The 27,660-nt window shown below is 42.7% G+C and overlaps 2 protein-coding genes across 2 annotated transcripts in view; both read left to right on the forward strand.

Annotated features, from left to right (window-relative positions):
- The window catches only part of fbrsl1 (fibrosin-like 1), a 243,632-nt gene extending 241,021 nt beyond the window's left edge, over positions 1-2,611 (forward strand). Inside the window, exon 20 of the mRNA XM_068760871.1 lies at positions 177-2,611. Coding sequence (XP_068616972.1) covers positions 177-1,482 — 1,306 coding nt within the window. The 3' untranslated portion in view covers positions 1,483-2,611. The remainder of the gene's footprint in view (positions 1-176) is intronic.
- A 13,143-nt stretch (positions 2,612-15,754) lies between these two features.
- Positions 15,755-24,508, forward strand: chfr (checkpoint with forkhead and ring finger domains, E3 ubiquitin protein ligase). Its single transcript, XM_068761016.1, has 18 exons — positions 15,755-15,819; positions 16,488-16,615; positions 17,273-17,372; positions 17,685-17,794; positions 17,878-17,937; positions 18,039-18,216; positions 18,539-18,633; positions 18,896-19,070; positions 19,166-19,320; positions 19,547-19,709; positions 20,020-20,219; positions 20,397-20,513; positions 21,824-21,907; positions 22,567-22,637; positions 22,764-22,851; positions 23,016-23,123; positions 23,570-23,642; positions 23,866-24,508. Exons 2-18 carry the CDS (start codon positions 16,510-16,512, stop codon positions 23,906-23,908), a joined length of 1,926 nt encoding a protein of 641 aa, XP_068617117.1. The 5' UTR covers positions 15,755-15,819; positions 16,488-16,509; the 3' UTR covers positions 23,909-24,508.
- Positions 24,509-27,660: the final 3,152 nt, after the last annotated feature.

Genomic DNA, 27,660 nt, shown 5'->3' on the forward strand with positions numbered 1-27,660 from the left:
TTCGGAGGGATTGCTGCCATATTTAAAGGCATGAATCGATATCAGTTGAAGAAAAGAGTAGAGTAACTCTCCTGTAATTTTACTGTGTGAAATCTAATTCAGGTAAACATGTAGAAAAACTGCATAATGATTGTTTTTGCTCGAACAAAATTAAACTTTCTGTTATTTTATCACAGAGATTCTTTGGATCGCAACCGCCACTCCAACCGTTCTTCTCCAGCCTCTGCACCGGTCAGCTACCAGATCAGCAGCCTGATTCGCTCAAACAGCCAGAACTCCAGTGATTCGGGTGGTCGTCACCACAGTGGTGGTGTTGATCGGGTCCGTGAACCCGAGAAGGATCTTCTAGAGCGCCACAGAGAACCTTCCACACTGGCTGATGTGAAGGTGAAGGAGAGTCGCTCACCTGGCAAGGAGATGCTGGAGAGGAGATCGTCAGAAGACTCCATCAAAACAAGCCAACTTTCTCCTTCTCCATACTCCAAGACGGTGATCAATGAGCAGGGCATGAAGATGGCAGGTGGGCCCCCACCCACACTGAAGGACAGCGATAGGAAAGAGCCCCAAACTGCAGAGCTGCTGCACAAAGTAAAAAATGACATGAAGATTAAAGAGGAGCGGAAGGAGGAGCAAGAGGTTATGGTGGTGAGTTCAGAGCCCGCCCACCAGCTGCCAGCCCAGGTTTTTCCTCCTCACATGAGCCAACCTGTAAACCCTCACCATCATCACCCACCTTTGTCCCAGCAGCCTCCTCTTCCCTCTCTGCGAGGCAGTGACATCCCAGGACCTGGCCTGCATGGCGTCCCCATGGCACACTCTCTGCCCCTCTCCATGAGTGCCATGCCCCAGATGGGGAGCCTCAATGTGCTCGACAGGGCTCGCATGGCCCCATTCATGGGCGTGAGCCCCCTGGCAGGACGAGAGCGCCTGCCCCACCCGGCCTTCCCTTGGGACCCTCTTCGAGAAGCCTACCGCAGCCTGGACTTGCAGCGGCGGATGGACTTTCAGCTGAGAGCTGAGCAAGGACATCGCTTCCCCAGCGTGTACGAACAGGAACGAGCCTATCGCGAAAGGGAGGCTCACGACTACGCTCACCACGAACACCTGTTGGAGGTGCGCAGGGAGCACGAGAGGATGAGGCAGCAGGCGGAGGAACGAGAGCGTCTCCACCTGAGGGAGGAGCTAGACAGGGCTCGCCTCCATCAGCTGCACCAGTCCCCCATGGAGGGCCATCTACCCCACATGCCACCCTTTATGCCTCACCTTGGGGGCATGCCTTACCCTAGACTCAGCCCCTCTACGGGACACAATGGCCCTCTGAACAGAACGCCCCCCACTGCTGCACTGAGTGCACCCCCTCCCCTCGTGCCAGCTGGCAGTGCCAGGTCTGCCTCTCCAAGGAGGACTACCCCCCTCACCACCACCCAGGACCCACGGGACTACTCCCCATCTCGCAACCCCAAAGAGGTCGAGGCGCGGTAGCTTCTTAGAAAGGTGCACGACGTCTTACTAGATGCATTCTCAAGCCCCAGTCCCTCAATATGAAATCTTCAGAAGAAAATGCACTGCTCTCCAGAGAAGAGCAAAACTCCCGAAGGGAAGTGGGTATGATTGTAGAAAGTAAAGGTGTGTAAGGCTGATTGAGCACATGCCATGACTTTATTTTTAGTGGACTGGACGTCGAATAGGGTCGGTTAAGACAACACAAATAAGTGTATGTTTATATCTGACTTAAATATTTGATAATAATTATTAATATATTAATCCAATGCCTTTTTCCAGCCTTGTGTGGAAAGAGAGGTCCTGAAATGAGTTTGTACATTTCCTTTTCTTGTTCCATATATAGATATTATTTCTATGAATTTAATGTATTTCGTGCATTAGCAACACCTTCTACAATATTTATCCCAGCGGATTGTGAGACATGTCCATTATGGCCCACAGTAAAGACTGGATTTGGTTTCAACCTTCAGTAATTTAATCTCATGGTTTAATCTCAATGTTGCATTACTGTTCATTTGTTTTGCCTTTGAGATATGCAGATAAATATATATATATTATAAAGTCTTTGTTCAGTCTCTGTAAAGAAAACTCATGTACATAACTTGTTAATAGTCCTTCGCTGCAAAGTGACTGTGTAAATTTATTAGTCTTTTTAACCATTTCTAGAAAAACAAAATCAAACGAAACACATCCTTGTTGAGTATCATGGCAACAGACAAGCCTGGCCAATTGATGGGAAGTACGACAGGAGGGTGTTGTAAGGCGGCCTAGAAGGATCATCTGCAATCTATGCAAAGCAGCACACAGCACCCTACAGGAGGGATCACACGGAGGGAGCAGACCATCCTGGTCGGACAGAGAGGAACTTGGATTAATACATGTTTATAATATCGTTTAAATAATGACATCATTTCCAAGTTACAAACTGGACCAGCCCCCGAAAGAAAAGAGGAACTCATTTTATTGAGTGGCAAAAGGACTTTCTCTGTCAACCTTGTGGTGTTGTGCAGTTGTTTTTCTTAGACTCTTGTATACAAAACAAGTAGAGTTTTAGGCGTGCAAAAAATTAAAATGAACATTCATGGTTTAAAATGTACGGAATAAAGTTTGGACCTAATGTCAAACATTTGTTGCTTGGCTTTCCTTCTGAATTCAGTGCCGCCGCCGCCGGCAGCCGCTGGATTTGTTTGTAAGCCGAACCGACTGAGTGGAATGTTCATGTGAGTTTGATGGGTTTGCCAATAATGCTTGTGCCTCAGTTTTCAGCCTTTAGAGTATTTCTCATCTGATATCAAGCTATTACTTTAAAATCACAAAGGCAACGGGACTTGGTTGGAAGAGTAGCCAAAGCCATCAGATCATTTGACCATAATCTGTCATACATGGACTGCAGAGCTCTTTAGATGAAAATCGATGAGATTGGGCAAAAGCAATGCAGGAAGGGACTAATAGGACATTGATTTTGTATGAAAGCAGGTTTTGAGTGTTTGTGTTGCAGGTAAGCGGTATTGACTGGGTGCCCAGTGGCGTATTGACCTGCGGTCCGGACTCATTAAAAGGAGCAATGCCTGGGAGGCAGGCTATCTGATAGTAGAGGCGAGGCTCCTCTTTCTTCTTATACGCCTCCTCTACTCAAACAAACCTCTCATCTGCTTTTCTAATGAGGCCGGAAGGCACTCTGGAGTGGACCACGGAGGGAGCCCTGAGGCGCTCCATCTTGTTATTGACAAGACCTCGGCTGGGCTTGCCGCCGGTACGAAGACGGCCAATTCATCCCGATAATGCCTCGACTACTCATCTTGCTGCTGTGTGCCGTGAGACCCACCAATCTTGTCCCATGGTATCAGCCCATAATGACAGTGTGGATCAAACCACGGTCAGGTCATTAGGGGGCGTTATTGAGAATCAATGGCGCTCTTGTGTTTCACACACTGTCGCAGGGTTTTTTAAGGGCTCCTTGAAAAGACTGTTTGCTAGAATGGTGCTGGCGTATTGGGAAGACTTAAATCACTATCACTTTCACTTTAGGCTCAGAGTAATTGAGCCACATATTCTTCCGACGGGTAGCATCTGTCAGCGGCCAGCTTGGCTTTAGCACTGTGTGCTTTCAGTTCTAATCATCTCGTCAGCAGCTTAACCCCTGAACCTCTGACAACATGCCGATTCCTCCTGTAACAATGATTTATCAAACATGCTTTGTTAGAATAGAAACACACCTTACATTTTAACCTGACCCAATCACACTGTCCTTTGCTCCATCCATTTTATGGCTGAATGTAGAACAGCCCACCGGAGGTGAAAAGCTCCATCAATTTCACTCATTGACTGGCAAGGTCAATTTCAGCACACAGTCCCTCATCAGATAACACATGGCCTAGCACAGGGGTCGGCAACCTGAGGTAAGACATTGTTTTATTGTGCTACTAATCTTCTTCATTTATCTGTGAGAAACCTCAAAGCGTAGGGTTTGGGATTGAATTTTCATGCTCTCAAATACCTCCAAAAAGTACTTGGTGCAACATTCAACCCAGATTCAGTGAACAGTGGGACAGGCCTACGGGGCTTTTGTAGAGCACAATGGCAGCTAATAAGATGGGCAACAAATGAACGGTTCATCCAAGCTCCTTTTCTCTCTTGCTCACTCTTCTCCCGCTGATAAAACATGTATGAAAGCATTTTTGAGCCGCTATGTAGTAGCTCCCTCGACTTGTCCCCAGCGAGGGCTAATGCATTAGTTCCTGTTTGAAGGCTGTTTTGAAATGGAGATTGGTAATGAGTCGGGAAGCCCCTGCCGGCATCGCATTTGGTTTGCTGGGGCCTCAGCTGTGTCTGGTGATTTGGGAGACCTTGGCTCTGCCCGGGGTTCCGGCCCATTTCTCTGTGGGGCGTGAGCAAACCCTGACAGGAGGCTGTCGTAAACACCAAACTATATGGGAACTATGAGCCGAGGGAGAGGAAGCCAAACCGAGGGCTTTGGCTGTGCATCCCTGTCACAGCACTCTTTGTCGGCTGCATGTTGTTTTGATCGCCTAAAAAGGCTAGCAGCTTACGTTCGTCCATGTTGCCATCTTTTTTTAGCCCTCGGTGTCAACAGAGCAGCAGGTGACAAAAACCAGGCCAGTCAGCGGTTAAGGAGATGACTTGGAAACATCCAAATGGTGTGAATTCCGGACCCTGGTGACAAAGTGCTGCCTAATGCTTTGTACCTCTGGACAAATATTCCATCTGTCTCGTTCCAACACAGCCGAGTCCGTGCAGCCTAGGACAAAGATTACACTGTAAATCACTCACAGAGGAACCTCAGGAAGCACGATGTGAGACGGGGAGGAGGAGGAGGAGTGAATTAAGAGAGATGGAAAAGGAGGAGGTCCAGAACAGCTCCCAGCCAAAATAAGTTTTCCACTTTGATTCAATTTTGAAGATTTTTCCAGCCTTTAGTGGAACCTCACGATCTCCATATTATGTACATAAGCCGTAGAAATGAATAACATTTATGCAGCTGGTTGCATCTGGCAGCAATAGCCCTCTCCTTCAGGGACGCACGGGATGGCACCATGCCGCCACGCCACCCTCTCTCTTCTTTGTATTGCCACCAGACAAGAGAAGATTTAGGGGAAGGGTGGGTGGTGTAGAGGAAGGTTCGAATGAGATTAAAAAAATACGATTTCAAGGCAAATGGAGGCCATGCGCAGCTCCTCCAATTTGGCACAGCAAATGTACATGATTAGCCGTAGAGACGTTAATCAAAAGTGGCTCAGTATTTGAAGGGGCGGTGAGAGGCACTGCCAGCTGGTGACAACACGGCTTGTGTGCTCGGGCCAAGAGTGAAGTTTATTTGAATATGGATCTTGCTGAGACCGTATTTCTCCAGAGCTCAGTTAGCAGAGCCTTCCTTGGCTCATCACAGGGATCGCCTCAGTGCTGCTTGGCATGCAGGAAGGCGGAAGTTTTTCCAAGCCACAGAATGAGAATTCTGATTTCGTCCATCCCCTCTGGTGGGGTGGGCAAATTCCTAAGAATTTATTCAGTTTGACGCTGGAAGAAGTGCAAACACCGAGTTCTTGGCATCTGCGTGGGAGGATTTCCTTTCCAATATGAAATTCTGAAAATTGACAAAAAGGTTGTTTTTACAGCCCGTGAATTAATGACACATTTGAAAATCAAATATGCTATCTTTCCACATAAAACTATGTAAGCCGTCTACTGAGAACAGAACGCTTAAATATTAAACTGTGAGTGGAGCCAGAGCTCATGTTGGAATATGACCACCAGTACGCTGATCCAACAGAACAGCATCTGTTTTCGGCTTTCATGAGTAATGGCTTTGTTTGGCTTCATATGATAAATTACCAAATGTTTGAGTGATTGTTTTTAGTGTGAAAATATTTCCTTTCTTGACATTTGTTTTAGTTTATTTTTGTTCATTTGTTAGAACTGAAATGGCTTGAGAAAAGGGTTTTGGTGGGTTTTCCTCTTGTATTATTGCCTTGTGAGGTATGAAGCAGTGTTACTGGAAAGGATAGATCGCTTGTGAGTATACTTCAGTATATATCTGTAACACAACTTACATTTGACTATTAGGGTTCTGAATAACTAATTCATAAAAACTAATTCATGGTTTAGTACAGAAATAGCAGAAGACTACAGCAAGAAAATCAATAAATGCATAAAATGAACACATGAATAATGAAACAATAAGTACAATGCAATAAAATGTAAAAAAAAAGAAAAGAAATTGTGTAATAAAAATAATAATAAATGAAGATAATAAAGTGAATAGCTACATTTGTTACACTAGTAGAGACTAAAGTGTAAATGATAACTGTATAATTGTACAAAGGTTTTGTTGTGTAGAATAAGCTTCCATTATACTAAACCACATACAAAAAGCAATTTTGATTGTGTTAATGTAGAATTCCTATACTGTATATGTAATCACATACATTTAAAGTAATAAGACTCTTAGCTAAGAATTGTCATGATTTTAATTTTGATCTTAAGAATTCTCTAAATACTAGCCAAAATATTAAAGAAATAAAGTAAAGTAAATTACAGCAATCAACGTATGACACTTAATATAAGGGTCTTTGGCACTTTGGCTCTTCAGAGACTGTGATTGAAGGACATTTGCAGTGAGCAGCAGCAAAATAATCCTCTCCATGGGGTCCACACACCGGCGGTGGTGACGGCTGATGGCTCTGCTGAGGCTAATGAGGAGGCTGATGAAATTAGGGAATTGACAAAAAGATTGGGCAGAGATTGGAAAGGTGGAGGGCATGCATAACAGCAGCATGAATGAATTAAAGGTATGGAGAGAAACACATTTGAAAGATGGCAGCAAGATAATAAAATGCTGCTGGATAGATGTGACCAGCTGAGGAGAACGGCTGACGTCTTGACGGCCCCAATAACGGCAGGAAATTGAGACATGAAAAGTGACAGAATGGTATGAAGAATAAACAGCAGACCTAAGTTAGTGTGCAACGGGATAGAACAGAACTTTCACGAGATCTTCATGTAACAAAACAAACTAATTCAATTCTTTATTTTTTCTGTGCGTTACTTTCATGAATGCAAAATGTCTTTTTTCTGTGCCTTGGAGATGCATCTGTTGATTCAGAGCTGACAATTTGTACCTGAAATGTAATATATCTTTCATTAGAGGGCCATCAGCATCCCAAAGAGACACTATTAAAAGCAGCTGACTTCTCAGAGAGTGTGTTTATAATAGATGAAACAATCCAACTAATGTTCTATTCCACTGCATCTGCAGTTACTCCTCATTTCATTTCAGTGTAATGCTCTCATAATAACGGTCTATGGTTATTCTCTTGATGCATAGCAGATTCTGAGTTCTTCCTCTAATACTGTGCAAAGAAATGGCCGCTGGTTTTAGACTTTTTGTGTCCTCAACACATTGTAACACTCACTCACCATCGGATATAATGTGGTGCAAAAGGGCAGGGGGATCATATTCTTCATGAGACTGGCTTCAATGGGAATTCTCAGCATTCCAGGCCTGGCTTTGCCTGCCTCCCATGCTTCTTTGGAAATTTGTCTGGCAGCAAACACGCCTTGAAAGGCTCTTATCTCCTATCTGGGCAAGAGTTCCGTGCGCCGAGATAACAGACCCTATCTTATCTTGCTGTGTTCATTAATGTCACAGCTTAAGGGGCTTGTTCTTCCACTAGCAATGAGGCTTGCAGAGCGGATTGCTTGCAGATTAGTCAACACAGGCCTCTGGAGGCCTTGGAGCACGTTCAAAATGCTTGTCGTGTCCCACAGACACTCTTGTTTGTGCGCTTTGGCTGACTCCTGAATTCCTGTGTCAAATGGCAGGAGTGCCGGGCAATGGTTGGTAGGCATCGTTTCACACCGTGAGATATGCAGTTGTACTTATCGCATCACACAGGCTGTGCAAGCCAAAACAGGATTTGCACGATAGCCACCCAAGGCCAATCCTTTTATTCAATATTGTGGAGATGAATTATCATTATTTTATGACTGACTAACCCAAAGCATTAATCAGTGATGCATTTGCATTATCGACTTAGGACGACAATAAGCCGACAAAATATCATGAGTTTTGTCCATTCTGTGAAGCCAGATTCACGATCACCCCCCAGTGGCACGAGGGGCCAGGCGAAGCGCCATTGAGTTCAGACATCCAGCTATCAAACACAACCCTTGGCTACACAGTGGCTCACTCAGCGGTTGATTGGGGTGTTGAAGGCCAGCTATTTAACGCGTCAGGGCAACAAGTACTGCTATCAAGATACCTCTTCTCATGCCTCATTTCTGTGCCGCCAAAGAATGTCTCCTATCTCTTCACTTGTACTTGTTGGTTTAAGGCAGGCAGCAAAGGCCTGCATTCCCCGTGTAACACACTGCCATGCCCTCGGTGCGACCCTGACTCGCCAGCTGCAGATGGGATCGGATGGAGGAAGTAACCTTTGTTTTGTTTGATAAGACTTAGGCCTTTTACAACAAGGTTTGTTTGTTCTGCAGCCTTTGAGAAGCATAAAACACTGTAAAAAAATAATAATAATTTGTTCCCAACATGTTCGTCTGTGATTGCACAATAAGACTAAAAGATGAAAATAAAGCATTGTGTTCCATATCATTAATCATTAAATCCTGCTCTCTCATCTGATTACGTTCTTATTAGTGCCTCTATTCTTCTCTCATTATTGTTACTTCTAGTGAAACAGACCTGATAATGTGCACTCACTTGCTCGATGCACAACCTGCTCATCCCCATCTCTGATTCTTTGTTTTCCTCCCAAATGGATTTTAAATGAAAAGTGTGAATGCGGTGTAATTATAATTCTGGAGCTATTATGAAATCAAATATCACAATGAATGTAATTTTATTTGCTTGTAATCTCTCTCACCCAGGCTAATAGACGCTTTCAAAGGGCACGCTCGAGGGATTTAAATGGCGGACCATCTCGGAATAGGATGGCAGCTCTGCTCTTTTGCTCTCCTGCTCTTTTCTTTTGTCTTTGATATGCAGGCAAAGAGCTTGACAGTCTGGGAGATGTGGGAGATTTGTCGGCCTGTGATCTCCATGCCTCTCTGACAAATGAGCGCCTTTGGCAGGGCTGCTGGAGGTATGGCTTCTCTGCGCCTGTTGGAATCCTGATGAGACTGTGCTGGAGCTGCTGGTAATGAACTCGGGGCACAGGACCAAGCTGCTGCCAGAAATGACCTTTAATCTGCACACATGTAGGTGATTTGGCATATAATGACTCAGGATGATCGCGCTAATTGCATTTAACAAATCTTTACTACTACAAGAATATATCGAGAGGGCGAAAAACACAATTTGAATGCTTAAATCATTCATTATTGGGGATTTAAAAATATATATTCAAAATAAAATTGCTCATTAAGAAAATATCAATAATAAGATATGGCTAACTAAATTTTGCATTTCGCAACAATCAGTGTTTGACACTACAGTATTCATATTTGACGTGTGAGGTCATTTTGGATGCTATCACCATCCGCTCATCCTTCATTGCTCAGGATTCAAATGTTCCGCCACGCACACAATTGGTTGGCATAGATTTTTCAGATTCTTAATACAGCATATGTTAAAGACCTCTCATCTAATGCGGCCCTGCAAACAAATTATGACCCAAAGTCTGAATTCCCCGAGGAGAAATGTTCCCATTCTGCCCTTAAATAATCAGGATATTGATTCTGGATGTTTAAATTCCTCGCTGAGGAATCTGAAGCCCACCAACGCTCTCTGATTGCAATCCAACATGGTTGTCTTGATTTCTGCTCTGTGCTCCAAGGAGGGATGAGTATAATCATTCATCGGCAGAACAAGCACTACCCCTTGTGGCCGAGCTGGCGCAGTGCATCATGGGTAAATGACACCTCCAGCTGCCTCTGAGCCCCCCTCCTGATAAGTTAACCTTGTGATAACATGCTAATGCCTGATTAATGTTGCTGTAATTAGACACAGCTTTTCACACTCTGTTAAGAGGACATCCTCCAGCAATTAGCCCAAGCCAGAGAGAGATAATTTCAGAGAGCACAGCAGAATCACGTTCCTCCGCTCGCTTCCACTCCCTCTTGGCTACATTAAGGTTTATTTTCTCATTATTTCATTTAATGACTCGTTTGATGTTTTGTACAGCTGCCACAAGTCGTCTTTGATCCAGTTAGGAAATGCTGATTGACAGCATGGGCGTCGGATTCAGTGAGCTGCTTTCAATTTGTCGTTGTGACCTTATCAGAGTATCTGCGTCGGATTCACCATTAAACACTGAATGGCAACTACAAATACAATCATTCCCCTTTAGAATATATTCTGCATGGATGGCACACCTTTGTGTGAAAGCCTCGTGTGTGTGTGTGTGTGCGTGCCTGTGTTGCCTGTAGGTGTGAGTGTGTGAGAGGGCAGCATGCGTTTGTGTTTTCCCTCAATGGACACCTAACAATGAGGAATGGACACATTAGCGAGGAGAGGCCTCTCTACCAGCCGCCACACTACCCATTAATAATCCACTGCCAGGGAATAGATGAGGGTTTGCAGAGATTAGTCCTGCATTAAGGACTTGCACGCTATTTCCATTAGAGAGACATGTTGGCCTTTCTTAAACAGGAAAGATCAACCCATATGTAATTGGACAATGAAATCTTATATTAAAATTGTCAGTGGCACCACAAAGTCAGTCCTTGTGTGAGCAGTTATTGGGAGAATCATCATGTGGATGTGCTTCCTGGAATTAATAAACAGGAACGTTTTTTTTTTTTTATAACTGCAACAACTCAACTCACTCTGCAATGAATATCGAAACCTAAGTTTTTATTTTTTGCAAGGGTGCACGTCAGGGCAGCGCAAACTATTTACAAAGGCTTATTTCTCATCTCTTTTTGGGTCAAGATGTTAAACTTGTTAGCAAACAGTTGCTCATTGAGACATCCAGTTACAAAGCAACGTCCATTTGGAGCCATGCTTCTGGCCCTCTGGTGAATTTAAGCACTGAATTTATTCATTTTCAGTTCTGTTTTCAGTCTCTGCCAACAAGTTAGGGAACTATCTGCTCCTCTAACCACGAATGTTGCACAGCAACAATTCTGTCTTCTGTTTAGTACTTTGTGAGAAGAGTGCAGTGGGTATCCAGAGATGTCTTAATGAAACCATTGCCTAAAACAATGAGCGTGGTAAGAGGGAAGTAAACACTGAGACAGACCAAGATTCCACCCCCCCCCCCCCTCCCCCCTCCTCCCACTATCATCTTTACTGACTGTTTATATAGACAATAATTATTATTTTTAACTGAGGAAACAAAGCAGGCTTAAAAAAGACTATTTCTCTCCAATAATGAAACACATACATATACAAGTTGAAATAAATCATATGTGAACAAAGTTCAATACAAATCAGAAGTGTACGATCCAGTTAGCTCCCTTCATGTTACTCTTGCTATTCTCCAAATTGAAAATTACATTGGAATAAAGGTGGTGGTACTAATCCCATCACTAACATTTACGCTTCTTATAAAGATCAGCAGCATCACATTCAGATCTCCTCATCCTTTCTTTACGAAACATCTCCCAAACCGTTGAGGTATTTTTCTATTTACGCGGACGGAAATTAATTAGCGTGTTTGCTTTCATTTGCATCAGTGTGAATACGATAATTATATATGAGCTTTGAATGTAACAGCTTTTAGTGTTAATCTGGGAATCAGCTCAAGAATCTCTCTCCAGAACACCTGGAGCGTTCAGCACACACACACACACACACACACACACAATGAAACACGGCGGTCGCTTCCTCATTAGGCTTCATGCACTCATCAGGCAGACTCAGTCAATGATTCGATGTTATTTTTAATAGTGGGTTTCAAGTATACAGAATGTGGCTGTTCCCACAATAAGAGAGAAACAGGAGCGGAGGAAACATCGTAAACAAATGAAGGGACATAGATACAGATTTTAAAAATACGATTTCAAAAATATTTTATTGGTGTAATTTATGACAGTTAATTTAATTCCCAAGAAGCTATTTCCTCTTGCATCAGCTTCATATGCGATTTATGGTTTGGGCCTTAGCCAGAAGGTGGGATACGATGCTATAAAACTATCAATTAAACCTTGAAATAATTGTGAGTCCATAAATGAACCACTCTGAGGTAAAACGGGATTTATGACGATGAGTAAAGAAACAGAACTAGCATTTAAAAATGTTATTGACATATGCCACAAGGATATATAAAGACATGGAGCACAACATGTATTCAAGCAGGACCATTCAGTCCTGTTTCCATTAGCTGATTGGCATCAGTGCTTAATTCATGCCACAGAATCAAGGCTCCTTCATCAGCATGAAGGATGTTCACTGCAGCCGCTCTCCCCAGCACCTTAACCTCTGTTTAAGTGCTATATATGTGGTAGAGTTGATTTTTGTTTTTTAAAATGTTGCACATATTCTTTTTTTATTTTCTCTGTCTCATTAAATGAATGAATTGATGCTGTGTATGAAAAGGTTTTTAGTTTTGTAAAAATCGAGGTGGAGCCATTATTGCCGCGGCCAAGGTTGTGTGTCCGTCCGTTAGCAAGATAGCTCAAAAGGCTCTGGACGGAGCTTGATGATAATTTCAGGAAATATTGGGAATGTTACCAGGAACAGGTGATACAATTTTGGTGATGGTTACTAAAGAGATCCTGGATTATGCATCAGTTTGACATTTTCAACAACATTGCAGTCAATGGAGCTTCAAAATCTGTTCCTCAATATCTCGGTTGGTTATTGATTATGTTTATGGAATTTGACACAGTCATGGAAGGTGGGGCCCTCGATCTCACCACCGAATTTCAACCATATTGGATCCTGAAAGACGTTAGGAAAACAATATTACACATTATCATTGAAAACCCATTTCAGGATTCAAAAATCTGTTAAAAATACACATCAACTCCGATTCACTTTTACTTTTCATGGTTGGTGTATAAAGATTCCAAGAACAATTTATAAACTTTTGATGATTATCCAGATCACCAAGTGGACGGTGTAAATCCAGTTAGGAGGGGAATATACTTTTGAAAAGTATATGTAGTGGAGTTTGCTTTTATCTAATGTGTTTTTTTGGGGGGGGCTAAAATAAATCTATTTTCAATAAAACCATCTGAGAAAAGGTATGTCTTTGGTGGCACTACTAACAGACTCACAGACTTATGAGAGGAGCTACAAACAGACACTGTTGTGATTTGTTGTGATCTGCTGTAAGTTAGTTGGTCCTACTGTGCTTTCCCTATCGACCCTCTTAAAAGGAACCATATGCTCATGTGTGGACAGATGGTCCCCACATAGACACATCGACATGCATTCACGCTTGTGCGCCATGCTTTTAGCTTAGCAGATACAAATAATCCGGCTTTAAGGAGGGTGTAAATCATGTCTTTCCAAAATATTTGAGGATTTCACGCCTTACAGAGACTTTGAAGGCCTGTATGGAACTATTCGATGTTTATAATGAGTCCCATGTTTTTTTAGTTCTTTGTTAGACTATGAAGCCTTTGTTTTGCTGGAAACTCCACAAACTCCACAAAGGCTTCCTGTCATTATGGAGGTAAGTAGGCGATGACCCAATTTACATTTTGGGGGGAACTGTCCCTTTAATGCACAAAGTTTTTAAATAGCACCCTGACCTCCCTTGTGTTAAGTAAAAAGCCCAGTGATTATTATTTGTATTCAAATCATACACATACACGTGTGTGTGTTTGTGCTTGTGTGTATAGGTGTGCACGCATGTGTGTGCGTGTGCACGTATGTGTGTGTGTAGGCGAGTGGGCTATCAAAGACACATTTTATGCATTTGATCAGACAATGAGCAACAATATATATAAGACGTCTGATTTGGAGCACTTCAGGATGTGTGTGTGTGTGTGTGTGTGGCTTTAGCGTGCCTCAGCCTGCATGCAGCCTGTTTCACTTACTCACTCCTCTTATTTGATCAAGTATTTTATGTTGAGATTTTGTTGACATTTTTGTCACTTTAAAACATAGCACAATGTATTTTTTTCTTTTTCCAGAAATATTTTACAATTTCAAAAATTAATTGAGCAATCGACTGAGATTGAATAGATGCTGGGGACGTTGTGTGATTTATCTTGAAAATACCTTGATCTAAATGGAAGCACTTTCCACGACCATGCAGGGATTCGTGATTAATCTGTCATTGGTTAGTTTCAATGATGTTCACAAACTCCTGCAATTATAATGCAATTTTAGTTGTGCTAAAATTATTTATTTGTAAGACTGTTTACAGAATTACACATAAAACACAGGGCAGGTTTTCATGAAACTTGGTAGTAGGACGGGTCTTCAACCAAAATAGACCTCGTGAAATGATAGCGTTGATCTGGATAACGGGCAGAATCCTGTGAAAAAAGAAGGCATAGCATTCAGAATAAGCAGCTTTCCAGGGCAACTGCTCCACATCTTGTGGGTTGTCAGATAAGAACAACCCAAATGGACAGGTTTGCAGTAGAGAGCAGCTGCAGGCATGCATGTCAGGACGTCTCCTACAGGCCTGTCCAGTCTCAGATCATGAGTCCGAGAAGCTTCCAAACATGACAAGCAGATGAGCGAACCCACATGGGAAAATCAAAGTGTCGTGCTAACCATGAGAATCTAAAATAACATCCTACAGATTTTAGAAGCATTAATAAAAGCTGCATGAAAAATAGAAGTAAAAATATACATCTGACTGGGTCACGTAGAGAATACAAATAAGCAGGAATTAATTTGGAAAGAAATACATTGTTTTGAGACTGAATTCCTCTGACATTGATTAAACTAACATGGAAGCAACATGCAGGATTTAATATTCATAATCAAAAGCAGTCCTTCAGAAACGTATTTATATGATTTTGTTATTTCTCTCTACAACGTCCCACAGCTTATTATTGAATTGTGTACGTCAAAATCTAAGACAACTTGCTCCACAGCAGCATTGGAGTGTGAGATAAATGTTGATGTATTTAGTTTTCGAATTCACAATATAAATATGAATAACTAACTCTGTTTTTATTTTCACAGCAATGGTTCACAGGGCTGCTTTGGCTATTAGACATGATCTTGATACATATTTTAATCGGACAGCATATCATCACTTTATCTGAGCACTCTATTTGTTGCTCTCCTATCTTCTGTTGTCTCATTTTTATTTCTTTGTTACTCAAATGTTTCTGTTTGAAATGTTTAAATAAGATTCAACAATACATGACCATAACAGTCAATAAGGGTTATTCTGTGATAAATATCGCACAGATAATGTTCCATTTTATTCACATGTTCTCTTCAACTGAACACCATACATTTTAATTCGATTCAGTTTTATTCCATATGCTTAAATACACATTGGCCTAAATGTACAACGTGCATAAGACTTCTTACATTTATTTTCTTTTATGGTCCTATCTCAAAATAAACAGCGTCTTGGATGGATGGATGGAGGATGGATGGATGGATGGATGGATGGATGATGGATGGATGGATGGATGGACATTGTATTTTGTCCTGTACAAGACTCAACTAGTGACTTGAATTAATCTTATTAATCTTATCCGCACAGATCCCGGATCACGCGGATCACGCGGATCACGCGGATCACGCAGATCACGCAGATCACGCAGATCACGCAGATCTCCGTGCTCCTCCTCCATCAGCTGATGACGGGTTCGTTTCAGAGTTATGCAGGAAGTGCGTCTCATTCCTCGCTGGAACATGAGTAGCAGCAGCGGTGGCCTCTGTCGGAGCTATCGGGACAACAAGCTCGGCTTTTGACGGTAAACCGAAGGTTTAAATAAAACGTCACGGCCATGTGTTGTTGTTGTTGTTGTTGTTGTTGTTGTTCTGCGCTCCCGATGATCTCCTGGATGCGCCAGACGCTAATGTTAGCTGCGCGTTAGCTTAGTGTTGTTTACTGCGAGAAGTTGACGGGTGGTAATCTATCCAAGCTTATGTCCATTAATGGATATTTTATCAAATTAATAAGTAGTTTGTAATTAAAATAAGTGTGTTTTATGTTGGACCTCTCAACAAAGCCAGCTGATACCGCTGGATAGCCAGTGAGCTCAGAAAAGCTAACTTTCGGTAGCCGAATGGGTTCCAGCCAAACCTAACGAGAAACACGCTCAGTTTTAATTTAGTCTGTTTATTTAACGTGGTAAATATCTTTCCTGACCCTTTTAAGAAAAGTTTATGAATCTAAAGCATCCTCTTCGGAATTCGGCTGAAATATATCTTTGAATATGCGACGGCACCTGATTCAAAACTTTTCTAAATAAAGTTTTTAATTCGTTTGCTTTAGGAAATGTTGGTGTCAGTATAGCTGTTCTGTCTGCTTTATAATCTGTGAAGCAGTGCCAGAAATGACACCAAAGGAGTGACTCATTAAATTAATTTTCTCTTATTTATTCTTCTTTTTTTTCTTCTTTTTGTTAATGTATAACAGAAAAACAAAAAAACATTAGAAGATGGACAGTCTTAGAAGAGGACGACCCTGGGGAAAATTAGTCAAAGTGGACTCGAGTGAAACGGTCCTGCTGTTCAACAGAGAATGCACAGTCGGCAGAAAAAAGGGTGAGTTTGTTTATGCATGTTGCGGAAATGATCGTAGATTGCCTTCACCTTACATGTTCCTTAATAATATGAGAACAATTCTGTGAGATCCTTCTTTCGTGGTATGTGAACACGGAGACGTATTAACAAAGACAGTCGTGTCCCGGGGTAGACGTTGCTGTCAGTGTCTGAGCCTTTACCCCCCCCCCCCCCCCCTTGAAAACACAAAGGCTTCTTCAGCGCACCAAACTTAGACACCCCTTGTGATGATAACAAAAGGCTTAGAGAACATGTGCGCAGAATATTAAGTAGATTTGTTTTGTATTGGTTTTGCTTAAGAAAAGGTTAGGCCGATACCCCCCCCCCCCCCCCCCCATCTCTGCTTTGTTGTTGGGAACTCTTGGGCTCGACTTTATTTTGCAATGCAAAGCAAGTCTTAATTGGGTGGTTTATGTCTGTGTAATAAAAGCTTTTTAAGAGTGCACTGAGAAGATGAATGTAATTCTATTTTCAAATGGTCCGAGGGGGAAAAAGAAATGAAGCGTGAATCGTATTTTGCCATGCTCACAAAAACATATGTATTGCCTATTATATTTCAGAAAAGCGCACCGAAAAAAACCCCTAAATAATCTGTTTTATGTTTGGACCGTATTTTCATTTTGGTTATTTTCTTGCCAGGATGTTATCTGTCCTTTCCAGCCAGCAAACTGGTATCAGGGGAACACTGCAAGATTGTGCAAGATGAATGCTCAGGACTGGTGTGGCTTGAAGACATGAGGTACTCCACACCGGATAACTACCCATTAGAGAATTGGAGCGTCATATTCCTCTCCCGATGGCTTGAGCTCAGTGTGTTCGGTGGGACACAATTGGTTTGAAATGTAATAAAGCAAGGCATATCCTCCCGAGCCCGCTAGCATGTCCTCTGTTGTGGACATTTGTCCATCACAGAGGACGCATATCAGCGGGCTGGGTCTCAGGAGGATATGACTATGTTTCCATTTTGTTCAGCGAGTCCTTTGTATGATGATGTAAGACAGGCATTCTATTTCTACACTGCACAGTAACACAATCGTCTTATTGTCTCCAGTACCAATGGCACTGTGATCAACATGTCCAAAATGGTCAGGAAGCAAGCTCACGCACTACAGAATGGTGATGTCATCCACTTTGTGTACAGGAAAAATGAACCGGAACAAAGTGAGCTCCTTGTTTTGTAAAGTTTTGAGATTACTGTGTGTATGAATTGATCCCAGCAGACGGTATTTCTTATCGCCCTGCAGACGTCGCCTATGTTTACCACTCAATCCAAACGGAGCCGGCTGTTTCACAGCGGCGCTTTGGTGAGTCGGGTGTTTGTTCCCCACAGCTCCTTTTGTTGAATGCATCCACTTGGGTGCCTCACCGGTAACCCCCCCCCCCCCACCCTCCATCTGAACTTCAGGCGTGGATAGGTTGGGCTACAGCCCCCCTGCCGCTCCTTCTCCAGAGACGATGCTCTCTGTGGGGCCCGTGATGCTCGCGGCACCTCCTTGTAACCCAGCTCAGGAAGAACCTCAGCCCTCTACCTCCCACTTCCGCATCGAGAGCCCTACGACTTCTGGAGCGATGGCGTCTGGTAGGTTCTCGCTGTTAGAGAGGGCGTGACCCCTCATGGCGAGTGGGAGGATTTTTGAAGTCTTTCCTGTGGAAATTCACAGTGGATGACTTTTATATCGCATCTCATTGCCCTCCTTAACCTTGTTACGTTTTATGAATCCGCATTGATGAGCTGATTTAAGATCATTTCAGTTTAGCTGGTGGGCGGAGTCTGATTACGAGCTTTTCAGCTGGTATCTCCCCACACAGATTGTATACATAATAAAACTCTGATACTGGCCTGGCCTTTTCCATCTAATGTGTATAAATAAGCATTTTATAGTTGTACAATATAGTGTGACCCAGTATTGTTTCTGCTCAAACTGAAGTTGAGTCCCCAGCGCAGGAGAGAGACGTGGACAACATGGAGCCAGAAACCAAGAGGAGGAAAACTCACAGAAGTACGTTTCATTTCTAGTTGCACGCGTAACGATAAAGAGGCAACGCCTCTTCTGATGAGAAGCCTCGGAGACCTTTATTATTATTTATTTATTTTATTTTTTCTCCTGACATTGAGAAGTGCAGCAAAAGAAGCAGCTCAAAGTGAGTTGCTGGTATTTATGTGGAATCTTTTTTTGATTTTGAACAGAGACCCGTGTTCTCAGAGCCACCTCTATTCCTCATACATATGTGGGTGTTTTGTAACAGTTACTTTCCTTACAGATGCAGATTACGATTCGGGCTTACCGCACACCTCAAGCACTGAAGTGGTTCGCTCAGCGAAGGAAAGCGTTGGTGTTCTTTTGACAAAACGGCCAGTGGAAGCGGTTAAGACAGACAAAATGGAGGAAAGCCTGACATGTGTCATCTGCCAGGACCTGCTGCACGACTGCATCAGGTACGATCTCAGTCGGATGCACGAACAAGCCTAGGAGCTCTGTGGTTGTCTCGGGATTAAAGCTGTGCAAATCTTTTTTGTTTTCCTTGCTTTAGCTTGCAGCCTTGCATGCATGTCTTCTGTGCCGCGTGCTACTCGGGCTGGATGGAACGATCCTCGCTTTGCCCCACCTGTCGCTGCCCCGTGGAAAGGATTCGCAAAAACCACATCCTCAACAACCTGGTGGAGGCGTATCTCATCCAGCACCCAGGTTAGTAGCATCTTTGAAAAACTACCTTCGCCCTGAGAAGATTCAAAGTGATTGAAATGCTCGACGATGGCCTCCCATGTCCGTTTGTTAAGCAAAGGTCTATCTGGCTGAGTCGTTTTTCTACCAAAGCGGACATGGAGACACACGAGAGAGATGGACGGGACATTACCGAGACAGTCCCATTAGAAACGGACATTGTGTCCATGTGTTTGTTTCTTTCCTGCAGAGAAGTGTCGCAGTGAGGAAGACCTCAAAAGCATGGACAGCCGTAACAAGATCACTCAGGATATGCTGCAGCCGAAAGTTGAGCGCTCTTTCTCTGATGAGGAGGGCAGCTCGGATCATCTCTTTGAGCTCTCAGACAATGACAGTGACTCCTCAGATGTCAGGTACCTGGTATCGCTGTTTGTATTCCTGAGTAATTGGTCATGTTTGGATATATTTTTACTGATGAGAGCGTATTATTCTTTTTTTTTCTCTCGTTTCTGAGAGACATTTTTGATTTTTAATCTAAAGGCCTTTCCTGGTCGCGGGTAGCGACTTCTTGTCAGAGGATTTTTTTCCAGCTAACAAAATGAACCATAAAATTCATCAGTCGCATAAATTTATCCTGGTTTGGAAAAGGCATCAATGTTTGAAACCTGTTTTTCCTCCTTTATTAATGAGTTATCCTTGTGATTTTTGTCTTTTTGTCTCAAGTCAACCTTTAGTGCTGTGCCGACAGTGTCCTGGCTACAGGAGTGAACTCCATCACATGCTTTTTGCTACGGGTTCAAACTTCTGGCTCCCTAGTGTTCCCACTCTGTTCCCTCCACCTCTTCACACCAAGCCAGCAAGTGAGGAAGGGTCTGCAAAGCCCACACGGGAGCACCCCTCAACATCCTCTGAAATACCCTCAGGTGATTAGAACTCATTTGAGATTGTTAGCTCAAGGTAATCATTTTTCACAGGGGCAAAATTGCTTGCTACAACAAACAGTTATATACAGTTATACAGAATACAACAGGAAGTTCCTCTTGCCGTCCATTCAGATCTTTGGGACCCTCGTCCAGATTTATTTGTGCTCTCATCTGCAGTTCCTCCGGAGTTCTGCTGCCCCCCTCAGGGCCCCCATCTCGTCTGCAGATGCTGCCTCCAATCGATGCCAGACAGGCGAGCAGAACCAAACAGCCAGCAGGTTACAGCTCAGCAATGTGAGTGGTACTGGAACCCGTCAGGCTCGCTGCAGACTTGCCATGTGGTCTATGCTGTCAGTCAGACAGTAAAACTCCAATATTGTCCACAGCGAATTGCAGAGAGACTTAATCCTGCAGTGCATGAGATTTGCCTCCCCCCTTTGGCATTGACAGCTGACATACAGGGATCGACTGTAGAAGTACTTCTCCCAAGCAGTAAGATCAAGGAGTCAGTGTTGTACATCTTTTATTATTATCATTAACCTTTATTTAACCAGATAAAAACCCATTGAGATCAGGATCTCTTTCACAAGAGACGTGGCCAAGAGGTCGGCAGCACATGTCATATGAACATTTACATAGTGAAACATACAAATTGGAAGGAGCAGAAGTGCATTCAAATACGGGCGCTGTGACGCAACAACAAACAATTTAAGACTTAAAAACACAGGCACTGCTTAGTGGCCTCATGCTGTCTGTCCCTCAGGATAGATCGGAAGGCTCCAAGTGGAATCAGTTCAGAGAGTTTCAATTCAAGTCTGTAAAGTATTCCATGCAGAGGGGGCAGCAAAACTGTTTTTCCCGAATTCAGCCAATGTGCATATCTGCGAGCACTCAGAGAAAGCAAGTTTGATGTCATGTACAAGTCACAATGGCGGGTGAGACGACTGCAGCCAGTGACACATCTCAGTGCTGAATGAAAAACAGTGTCCAAGGACTGCAGACATTTGTACGATGTACATGCCCATAATCAAGAATAGGGAAGAAGGTCGCTGTCACTGACTTCTCCCTGGCCTTGAGAGAGAAGCAAGTTCTGTTTCTAAAATAGAACCCCAGCTTCACACGAAGTTTAGTGACAAGATTATTTATATGCGCTTTAAAAGCGTCTCAGATAAGACCCAAGTACTTGTAATTTAAAGTCTCTTGGTTTTCCTTCGGATGTTATTTTATTTATAGCGTTCTGTGGCAGCACCTTCGAATGAGAGAAGCTTGGTTTTTATCTGTGTTTAAAACCAATTTAAGATCACATAAACGAGTCTGGATAACATTAAAAGCAGCTTGTAAAAATTCAAAACCCCGAGTGAGTGAGGTTGAACAGCAATAAATAATGGTGTCAGCAGCATAAAAATGCTACTGTGCATTTGACAAGTTATTACAGAGATTATTTATGTAGGCTGAAAAAAAAAAAAAAAGGGTCCCAAAACTGAACATTGGGGCACCCCTTTTGTGACGTCCAGAAAAGAAGAGGTTGCTGCAGCCACCTGGACACACATCGATTGTTGGTTGTGTTCTAACCATCTTACGTATGATGTGCTGTGTGCTTGCAGGCGTGCTCTGCCAACAAACCTTCTGTCACATGTACTGGGAGTGCCAGAGGATTGGCTGTCAAGGCTGTCTGGCTAAGTTCAGTGGTACGTCTGTGTTTCAGCACGGCGGCGGGGGGGGTTCCAGTGCTCCATGTATTCCCGAGTAGTGGTCTAATATGGGATTCTCTTTTAGTGTTTAAATGTAGAGGGAGGTGGCGTTTGTGTGTGTCTGTGCCGTGATGACGCCTATAATCAAACTTCTCAGTCAGACAGGGCGACATTCGGTTTGACGTTGTCTTTATGACCACAAGTCCTGCTGACTGACCTTTATCAATCAGCCATTGATAAAGATGGATCAGATGATATAGATTATACAAGGATACCAATCACCATTACTGTCATCTAATTCATCTCTATTCATTCTGTACTACAGTAGATACACATGGTAAGTTTGCCTTTAAGGCTAGTGCAGTTGTCGGTTGTTTCTGACTGACTGCGTTTAGTAGATGACAGATAAACACTTTTGTTTACTGGTTTCAGTTGGACTAGGTCATACATATAATTTTATTAAGTTATTTTACTTGCTTTAAAATGCAGTTTGTACCTAACGCCATCGATTTATTTCAAATTCACCTGAACTCTGTATTCAACTTGCAACCCCTAAAAATCATGTGTGTGTGTGTGTGTGTAACTTCTTATTTTTTGAACAGCAGGTCTGTGTCATTGTGAATCATACCTCAAATCTAGCGTTTCACTTCTTCCAGAGATCAACCTGACAGACAAATGCATGGAAGGTGTGCTGAACAGCAACAACTATGAGTCGGACATCCTCCAGGTACGCTAAGCTAGCGCTATGTGTCAAATATCCAGCAGCTCTTCAAGCTAAGTAATAGGCTAAGTATACTGCATCTATTCTCGCGTGTGATGTGACGCTTCTGCTTGTGCTCCATCCTCCCACCAGAACTACCTGTCCTCCAAGGGGAAGACGTGGAAAGTCGTACGCCAGGAGGCTTTGCAGAGCATTGAGCAGGGAGACTACAGTCTGACTGGTGAGGCTTCAGATCGGGACCCGAGGCAGTTTCATTTCTGGACTTTGACGCAGGCACATCTGGAAGTTCCACCGCAACACCTCCAGTACATGCAGAGCAGCTGAACAAAATCCACACTGACTTACTCAACTAGAGCCATAAGAAGTTGTCCTTGTGTCTGTCAGATTGCCGCGTATCTGCAAACACCGCCGTGTGCTTGTGCTGCGGCCTGCGAGCATTCAAGGAGATTGCCTACAAGTACAGACAGAGCATCCCTTCATCTGAACTTCCAGGTCCTTCTATCTTTTCATTATTATTTTTATACACAGCTTTTTAACTCATTGTATGCCGTTGACGTCTAAAGACAGTTTTTTTTTATAACCCAAACATTCACTGCAAACCCTGTCATTGAAATCTGCCTATCTTCAACGGCCAATAACTCCAGAAAGGAAAATGGTAGCAACACACTTCTTTTTTCTGATGAAAGAAGAGACTTTAATCTTTCATTTGGTAGGTCGGCGTTTGCATAGCCATAGTAAATCATTTTCTGTGGGGCTTGAAAAATTTGGCAAAATGACCAAAATCTGGGGCACTCAGCATATAGCTGAGCTGAAAATGGCTGGCACTCGATGAGTTAATGGCCTTTTTCCACACTTTACTGATAGCACAGTAAAGGTGAGCCCCCCCCCCCCCCTCCCTTTGTGCCCATGTCAGAACTCTTTTGTTGTTCTTTTCTCAGTTGCTGTAACTTCTCGTCCCGATTGTTACTGGGGACGCAACTGTCGCACACAGGTGAAGGCGCATCACGCTATGTAAGTGTTGCTTCTAAGATGTGCTAAATAGTCCTGAACATACACACTGATATGTGTCCTGCATGTTGTTCACCGCTTTCACCATTAGAAGGAGTCCTTGTCTAAATGTTCTTCTGTAGTTCCTCAGGCCGGTGAGGTGGTCTGATTACTAACACGAGTCCTCTTATATTATTTTGTGTTTTTTTTTAAATCAACAGCTGTCTTTTCTTCAATTTGATTTCAGGAAGTTCAACCACATCTGTGAGCAGACGCGCTTCAAGAGCTGAAGGAGTCAAACGCTGAGCATCTTGTAAACCCGACCTTAACCTTTGCCCTTTTTAGTTAAAGCTTGCAATAAATCAATGCAGATATTACAATCTTTATCCATTTACAACAGAGACCAGTGTCACCGCACACTGTCTGATCAAGTAACTACCAAAACGTTTAGGTTCGATGTTTACTAAAAGTTGAAGCTGCTTTGCTGAGAAAAGACCTGTGATGGCATTTAGCCACTATCTGTTAAAGCATTCATCTAGTCGCCAAGGTAACAGCCAACAACTAGTTTGTTAAAATGTCTGCTGATATTTCCTCCTGCCCGTGCGACAAAAGTTACCAGTTATTTTCAAATGTTAGGGAACGTGTTTTATATTTTTCGGTGTGGCTTTAAACACCTGATATATATTGACTTTTTTTTTTTTTTAATACAGAGCTTCCTAATAATAAATACCATAATTTCTCCTGGTGGCATCATGACCACGACCATTTTTGACTAACACTGTCCAGATCTTTATAATTATTAACTTTATGATTTATTTAAAGTGAAAATAATAGGCACGTTTTTTCATCAGGGTCAAAAAGCCACATTAATATCCCGCATATTTACTGACTTAGCGTAATAATGATCCTTTGTGATATTTGTATAATGTTGTAAGCCGGACAGAGAGCTCTGCTGTCGTCTCCATGGCGATTATAATAGTGTAGACGGGGCATTTCTTAGAACCTTATAACAAGGCTAAGATGTGATGATATGCAGTTTGTCCATATATGGACTATTGAGAGGAAATGTAGACTGACACTTAAATAGGAGACGACCCTCCTCTATCCTATGTGGGATAATAGAACACAAAATATTCCAATGTCCGTTTTGTTCTGATTATATACATCTAATGCATTTTTCTTTTGACAGGTTTGTTGTGCTGTTTCAGAGTTATTAGTTTATCGGTGTGTTGAATCTGTCTGTTTTCTTTGGTTCCTCAGGTACAACATTCTGCTCTTTTGTTTTTAATTAGCAGCTTGTCAAAAGTAGAGTCCCTCCCCCGAAGGGTCACGTTAAATCTGACAGCCTGTCATTTACAACTATTATCACCCAAGTGAGAGGAAGTCCCTATCATGCATACATTCATAATAAATATTGATATCTACAGTAAAAAATAAAATCAGCCTTCAGTCTTGAATTAAGTCAAATAAAAGGGCATATAGGTTTCTATATATTGAAATATGAGGATTGAGTAATAGTGTTGTTTCACCGTGAGTGGAACGTGCTGATGGATGTGAAAAATGGAGTCGTAAATGTTAATGAGCGTTTTTGCTTCACAATTTTTCACCGATTTGTTTAATTTTTCCCATTAAAGTTGTTTTTTTCAAGAGAAATCAAGTGTTCTAGGTGAGTTTAAACTATAGGCTAAACAATAAGGAAATTTGCACAGTAGTCTCACAGATGGTCTTCCGATGTGTTCGTTGATACGAACAGAGCATCCTCCAAGAGGTTTCTCTATCAGCAGATATCTGACATGATCAAATAAATTATTCTGAAAATATATAGATGGTTGGGAAGAATCCGATCTCGGGAGAGAAAAAAAAGTTAAATGATATCCTTGATGTGCCGATATTTAGAGATGACTGGTAGCAGTGTCTGTGTTGTTTTGGGATGAAAGCCTTTTCTGATCTCTGCGGGTGTTTCTGTAAATGTTCCTGTTTGTTTGTTTTGTTTACACTTTCAGTGAATGGCGTGTGTGCACATTGGCATTCCTCAGCAGCTCAGGCACAAACCTGGTCGATCGCCCCCTCCTTCGCCGATAGAGCGGCTGAGTTTTAATTATTCTCTAAGCCAACAACAGTCCGGAGCCGCTCCAATCAGGAATAGGTATTAAAGAGGCTTTGTGGAATCGTGCTTCGCATTCTCCCGAGGGTGCTGCATTTTGTACAGTAAAGAAAATATTTACTCGCATTGTCTGCAAGAGTCCGGGGCAGGCTGCACAGCAGTATGGAAGGAGGCGGGTTCGGTTCTGCCGAGCCCGGTCTGGGAAACTGGGAAACTGAGCAGGCATCAGTCACGTTCACATCAGTTCTCACAGCTCTCACTGTGAGGGATGGAGGTCTTTGCTGATGCCTGTAAGCGATGTGTGCAGTGCCCTCTGAACAGATCAGCTTCTGGCTGTAGTAGGCACATGCAAAAATTGTGCTTCTGCCTTGTATGTTAGTCTGTTGTATTAGCAATGCTAAGATCATCTCTGAGATGTGTGGTTGTTTAATTAAAATGCTGATTCATCCAGCCGTAGAAACTCACTTCTGTCATTTGATACCCTCTTAACCGCCTTCCACTTTTCGGTTGTTTGTTCGCGCAATTTAAGTCTCAGTTCAAGGCATACATTTCCTTTTCGGGATCAATCACGTATTTGTAAAGGTACAACCAGGAAGAATCTAAATATGCAACTTAGTGAAGCTTGAGGTGGAAAATACAAACTGAGAATTCTAACATGAATTAGAAGTGAAATTATTTTATTAAATTCCTGTGATAACAAATTACTAGTGTGATCTGTCGTAAGCAGTGTTAAGTAGATGATTAGTCCTTTTTTTAAATCACAATAAAAATACAACTTTTAAATTGCTTCCTTTTTACCTGTTTAAGAACATTTTATCAGCCAGCTAATACACTAGAACAGAGCAGGTCACAGAACTACCATTTTGTAATCGGATCAAGGACACAGTGGATGAATGACGTAATCTTTATTTAAAACTTTACAATAATTCATTTCATTTAAATACTATTATGATTGCTAAATCTCTTTATTCTACATGGGTGTATATTATATATTCAATGTGCTAGTTTATTTTGATTTCCCTTTTATAATCCAGTATGAGCCTTCGGCGTACAAGTTGTATACACACGGTCTATTCTCTGCAGAACACTTTGGGGTAATAAGTAATTGGCTTAACGGTTGGCTTGTGCTAAAATCCACATGGAGAGAAAGCAACAACGAATGATACTGTATATTAAAAGCAAAGTGCAGTGGTTGGAGTATTAAAACTTGCATGAAAACGGTTAATAATTCTGGTTCAAAGTGCTCCTAAGAGTTGGGGATTATTGAGTACTCACTCAGGAAATACTTTCATTCGTGTTTGCGATCATATGTTTGAAACACAATAGCACAACAGTCAGCGCCGTGGCTTGATAAGCAGCATATTGTTCCGTCTTTATCCAAACAACTTCATAAAAATAACAGAATACAGCTAGCGTGTGAATAACGTTTGCCAGCAAGAGGCTTAAGTCTACGAAGTAATCATTTTGTAAAAGTTGATTCCAGAAATGTGTTTACATATTTCACTTGGTGGCAAAAAATATTTGGCCCACCGAAGTTCCTGCTCTTTCCACCCAATTTAAAGCCCGTCTGGTTAGATCTGATTGGTCGCAACGCCCGACACTTCGGACTGGCTGAGAGGCGGCTGGCTGTCACTGACTGCGTTTGACTCGATCATAGGGGCGAACAGGCCAGCCCCTCCTGACACCTGGCTCCCCCATGGCCCCCACTCCGGCCTGGCCCTCTGGCTCTGAGGGCTGAGGCCGGCAACAACCAGATTCTTCCCCTCGTACGTCCCTCTAGCCAGTCCGTTAAGGCCAGAGGTCTGGTCTAGGTGCTCAGATGAGACCAGAGGCTGCCGGTCCTCCTCCTCACTGATGGCAAACACAGGCACGCTGATGTGATCACCCTCGCCCGGGAACTCCGATCTCTTTCCGACCTGGCCGCTCTCAAGATGACTC

The sequence above is a fragment of the Brachionichthys hirsutus genome, chromosome 4 (genome assembly GCF_040956055.1).
Source record: "Brachionichthys hirsutus isolate HB-005 chromosome 4, CSIRO-AGI_Bhir_v1, whole genome shotgun sequence".
In the NCBI taxonomy this organism is placed as follows: domain Eukaryota; kingdom Metazoa; phylum Chordata; class Actinopteri; order Lophiiformes; family Brachionichthyidae; genus Brachionichthys; species Brachionichthys hirsutus.

What these genes read in the sequence shown, in the direction of transcription:
- chfr (XM_068761016.1), top strand. Translation starts at nt 16,510, where the DNA reads ATGGACAGTCTTAGAAGAGGACGACCCTGGGGAAAATTAGTCAAAGTG. An exon ending in GTGTGGCTTGAAGACATGAG is followed by an intron (nt 17,373 to 17,684) that starts GTACTCCACACC and finishes TATTGTCTCCAG; the next exon opens with TACCAATGGCACTGTGATCA. An exon ending in TGTTTCACAGCGGCGCTTTG is followed by an intron (nt 17,938 to 18,038) that starts GTGAGTCGGGTG and finishes TCTGAACTTCAG; the next exon opens with GCGTGGATAGGTTGGGCTAC.